Genomic DNA, 4636 nt, shown 5'->3' on the forward strand with positions numbered 1-4636 from the left:
CAGGGTTTTTGGGGTGAACCCTGGTGTTTGGTGACGGGGAACTGGGTCTTCGGATGAAACTGCGTTTTTTGGGGGGGAGGAGGACCAGATTTTGGGGAGAAGTAACTGGGTTTTCCGTGGAGGGGGACTGGATTTTGGGGTGAAACTGGGTCTTATTGAAGGGAACGATTTTGGGGGGCAAAACTGGCTCTTTAGGGGGCAGGGAGCCAGACCTCGGAGCCCGGCACGGGCAGGCGGATCCCCATAGGAACACCCCGCGGGCGTCCCGTTACCCCGCGGGGGGTTGTCCCCGTCACGGCGGCTGTCACCACCGCCCGCCGCCTGTTGTCCCCCCCCGCCGCCTGTTGTCCCCCCCCCCCACAGACCCTGTACACCTACCCGGAGAACTGGCGCGCCTTCAAGGCCCTCATCGCCGCCCAGTACAGCGGTGCCAAGATCCGCGTGCTCTCCAGCCCGCCGCACTTCCACTTCGGGCAGACCAACAAGACGCCCGAGTTCCTCAAGAAATTCCCCTTGGGAAAGGTGAGTTCCCGCCGGGGGCGGGTCGCGGACGCAAAATGGGGGCCGTTCGGGCACTTTCGGGCCCTGTTTTGCGCCCCGCAGGTGCCGGCGTTCGAGGGYGACGACGGTTTCTGCGTCTTTGAGAGCAACGCCATCGCCTACTATGGTGAGCGCCTGTCCCCCCGGGTCCCCCCCCGGGTGTTTTGGGCCCTGCAGACCCCCCCGTGCCGGTGTCACCCCCCCTTGGCTCCTCCTGCTGCTTCCCAAGCTCCTTTCTCTCCCGCTTTTCCCCCTCTTCGGATCGGGAAGCGGCTTTTTGGCAAGATCAGCAAGGAGGTGCTTGGAAGCCGCCCGGCTCGTCTTGGAGGGGYGCATGGATTTTTTTCCTGCTTTTTTTTTTTTGGAAAAAGGGGGTTTTTGCTCTTGTTGCGAGCCGACAGGCTCCAAATTGGGGCGTTTTGTCCCCGTTTCCCAGTGAGTAACGAGGAGCTCCGAGGCGCCACCACGGAGGCRGCCGCCGAGATCGTGCAGTGGGTCAGCTTTGCCGACAGCGACATCGTGCCCCCCGCCAGCACCTGGGTATTCCCGACGTTGGGAATCATGCACTACAACAAGCAGGTGAGCGGGCGCCCTGCGGCCCGGGGGGGGCTCCCGGCCGATCCCTCGGGAATTATCTCTGCTCCCAAAGGCTGCCTCTGCGGGGAGATAGGGCTGGAGCGAAGGTGGGAATCTGGGTTTGAGGTGGGAAAAACCTATATTTTTCCTCTCGTGGCACTCRGGGGTTGCTCCCAAGAATCCACGGAGCGCTCAGCCCCTTGGGATAGGGGCGCTCTTCCCAAGGGCTTGCCCCGGGAAAGCCAGTTTTGATCCCGGCTATGGAGGAGGTCGCTTCCCAAGGGAGCAGCCGCCTGGGATCCGCAGCAGGATCCCTGGATTCGGAGAGCTCCCGTCGCGGCTAACGGGGCAGGGCGAGGGAGGCGTTCCGGAGGCGGCCGCATCCCGACCGTCCCGCGGCGCCTTCCCCTTCCCAGGCCACGGAATTTGCCAAGGAGGAAGTGAAGCGGGTCCTGGGCGTCCTGGATTCCCACCTGAAGACGCAGACGTTCCTGGTGGGAGAGCGCGTCTCGCTCGCCGACATCACCGTGGTCTGCACGCTCCTCTGGCTCTACAAGCAGGTGGGAGCGCGYGGGAAGGGCCCGCCGGGCGGCGCGCCTCGGCGTTCCCGGCGCCCCGCCATTCCTGACGCCCTTTCCCAGGTGCTGGAGCCGGCGTTCCGGCAGCCCTTCGTCAACGTCAACCGCTGGTTCGTCACCTGCCTCAACCAGCCGCAGTTCAAGGCGGTGCTGGGCGACGTGAAGCTCTGCGAGAAGATGGCGCAGTTCGACGGTGAGCGGCATTCCCGGCATTCCCAGCCTGTCCGGGATGCGCCGAAGGGCTCGGCCCCTTCCCCRTTGCTCCGTTCTTCTCTGGGATGTTTTCCGGGGGACCAGGCGGGAGTTTGGTCCTCTCTTGTTCCCAGAGATTCCTGCTGTGGAAGCAGGATGCTCCCAAGGGAAGACCCGGTTCTTTTTCCTTTGGGAATCCACCTCCTTCCTTTCAGAACCCCTCTTTTTCCCGTCGGGATCTATCCCTTTTCCCTTAGCATTAGAAACAAGGACCATTGACCGTCCTTATTCCACCCACAGCCAAGAAATTCGCGGAGAACCAGCCCAAAAAAGACACCCCCAAGAAGGAGAAAGCTCCCAAGGAGGAGAAAAAGCAGGAAAAGAAGGAAGAGAAGAAGCYGGCGCCGGAGGAAGAGCTGGACGAGTGCGAGCAGGCCCTGGCCGCCGAGCCCAAATCCAAGGATCCTTTCGCCCACCTTCCCAAGAGGTGAGCATCTTGCCGGCACGGGAAGCGGGAGCTTCCCGGCCGCCTTCCCGTGTTTTTTTCCTGCGTTTTTTTCGCCGCCCTCGGCCTCTCGGGGCCGCGCGTTCCCGCGCGGAAAAGGGCACAGCTGCCGTTCCCGAAGGGAATCCCGCCGTGCCGCTTCCCCCCACGCAGCCCCTTCGTCCTGGACGAGTTCAAGCGCAAGTATTCCAACGAGGACACGCTCTCCGTGGCGCTGCCGCACTTCTGGGAGCACTTCGACCGGGAGGGCTGGTCCATCTGGTACGCGGAATACCGCTTCCCGGAGGAGCTCAGCCAGACCTTCATGAGCTGCAACCTCATCACGGGTGAGGGCCTGCGTTCCCTTCCCGAGCCCCCCGCTTTTCCCGGCGTTCCCGGCTCGATTCCCGCCGCTCGGTCCTTTCCCAGGGATGTTCCAGCGTTTGGACAAGCTCCGTAAAAACGCCTTCGCCAGCGTCATCCTCTTCGGAACCAACAACGACAGCAGCATCTCCGGAGTGTGGGTGTTCCGCGGGCAGGAGCTGGCCTTCCCGGTGAGCATTCCCGTCCTCAGGAGAGTGGCGTCGGGAGAATCCCAGAGAAGCCGCTCCAGGAGCGGCTGCTTGGGATCCCTGCGCCACCCTGGGGCTCCCATCCTGCTACATCGGGAAAATCCCGTTTTTGTGCTGCGGATTCGGCGTCTGCAGGAGCAGCGCATCCAAAGGGAGGGCAGCGCATGCCGGGAATGCTTTTTCTCCGGAATGCCGACCTTTTCCCACTGCTTTTTCCCCAGCTGAGCCCCGACTGGCAGGTGGATTACGAGTCCTACACCTGGCGCAAGCTGGACAGCGACAGCGACGAGTGCAARACGCTGGTCAAGGAATATTTCATGTGGGAAGGAGAATTCCAGCACGTGGGAAAACCCTTCAACCAGGGCAAGATCTTCAAGTGAGGAGGAGGAGGAAGGCGCCCGGCGCCGCACGGACTCGCAGCRGGAAGGGGGACGGCGGGAGCCGCTCGCGCACGCGGGAATGGGGCGGGAGCGGCGTGCCCCCCCACGGCATTCCAACGGCAAATAAACCCCCCGGGGGCCGGAGCTCGGGATCTGCCTCCCGCTCTCTTCCTGCTGGAAAAATGCTGGATTGAGCCGGGTGCCGTCAGGGCTGGGCACAAGCGGGGGGGTCCAGCAAATTCCCGCTGGGATTTAGGGTTGGGGGGCGGCGCTGTGACCCCCCCAACTCTGGGAGGACAGGGGGCTCATCCCTGTGGCTCCCCCTTTCCCTTGGGATCCGCGGGGATCCGCATGGATGGAGGGAGCACCCTGCTCCCCCCAGCCCTTTGTGTCCCTGGGGGTTGTGGGGGCTGGGGGGGACACCCCAAATCCTGGGGACTTGGGGGGACCTTAAACTTGGGGACACCCCAAATCCTGGGGACTTGGCGGGGGGCCCCACAAACCTTAGGGATTTAAGCAGGGAGTGACACCCTAAACCTGAGGGACCCCAAACCTTGGGGATGTGGAAGGGACACCCTAAAGGTTGGGGTCTTGGGGGGCACCTTGAACTTTGGGATGTTGGGGAGGGGACACCCTAAACCTTAGGGATTTGGGGGGGGCACCTCAAAGCTTGGGGACTTCACAGGGGGGACCCTAAACATTGGGGAGAACCTGATCTTGGGGACTKGGGGCACCTCAAGCCTGGGGGACTTTGGGGGGGAACCCCCAAATATGAGGAACTTGGAGGGGGACACCCCGAACCTTGGGGACTTGGGCACCCCAAACTTTGGAGACACCCCAAAACTTGGGGGGTTCAAGAGGGACCCCCCAAACTTTGGGGACATGGGAGAGTCCCCCCAAACCTTAGGGGTTTGAGGGGGGGGCAGCCAAACATTGGAGACACCCCAAAAAGGGGGAGCTTTGGARGGACCACCCCTAAACCTTGAGGACTTGAGGGGGGACACCCCAAACTCTGGGGACTTCCAGTGGGGAAGAACACCCCAAATCTTGGGGACACCCCAAAACTTGGGCATTTGGGGGGGACACCCAAAACTGGGGACTTTTAGTGGGGGGAACCACCCCAAATCTTGGGGACACCCAGCAACTTGGGGGCACCCCAAGTATGGGGCACTTTTGGGGGGGTTGTGCCATGGTGATGGGGGGGCCACAACGTGACATTGTGGCCGGGGGGGGGACCTTGCGGCCGGGTGTAATCGGCTCCATCTGGCGCTTCGGGGGGGCCGAGGAAGGGTGAGTCACCCGCTGGCATCCTGC

General features: G+C 62.9%; 1 protein-coding gene across 1 annotated transcript in view; it reads left to right on the plus strand.

Moving 5' to 3' along the window:
- EEF1G (eukaryotic translation elongation factor 1 gamma) overlaps nt 1–3472 on the plus strand; it is a 3916-nt gene extending 444 nt beyond the window's left edge. The window contains exons 2-10 of the mRNA XM_026050122.1: nt 364–522; nt 604–667; nt 977–1119; nt 1533–1676; nt 1758–1887; nt 2187–2373; nt 2545–2717; nt 2800–2924; nt 3164–3472. Coding sequence (XP_025905907.1) covers nt 364–522; nt 604–667; nt 977–1119; nt 1533–1676; nt 1758–1887; nt 2187–2373; nt 2545–2717; nt 2800–2924; nt 3164–3322 — 1284 coding nt within the window. The 3' untranslated portion in view covers nt 3323–3472. The remainder of the gene's footprint in view (nt 1–363; nt 523–603; nt 668–976; nt 1120–1532; nt 1677–1757; nt 1888–2186; nt 2374–2544; nt 2718–2799; nt 2925–3163) is intronic.
- The last annotated feature ends 1164 nt before the right edge of the window (nt 3473–4636 follow it).

Source organism: Nothoprocta perdicaria, unplaced genomic scaffold (genome assembly GCF_003342845.1).
Source record: "Nothoprocta perdicaria isolate Ctin4 unplaced genomic scaffold, notPer1 scaffold_655, whole genome shotgun sequence".
Taxonomy (NCBI): domain Eukaryota; kingdom Metazoa; phylum Chordata; class Aves; order Tinamiformes; family Tinamidae; genus Nothoprocta; species Nothoprocta perdicaria.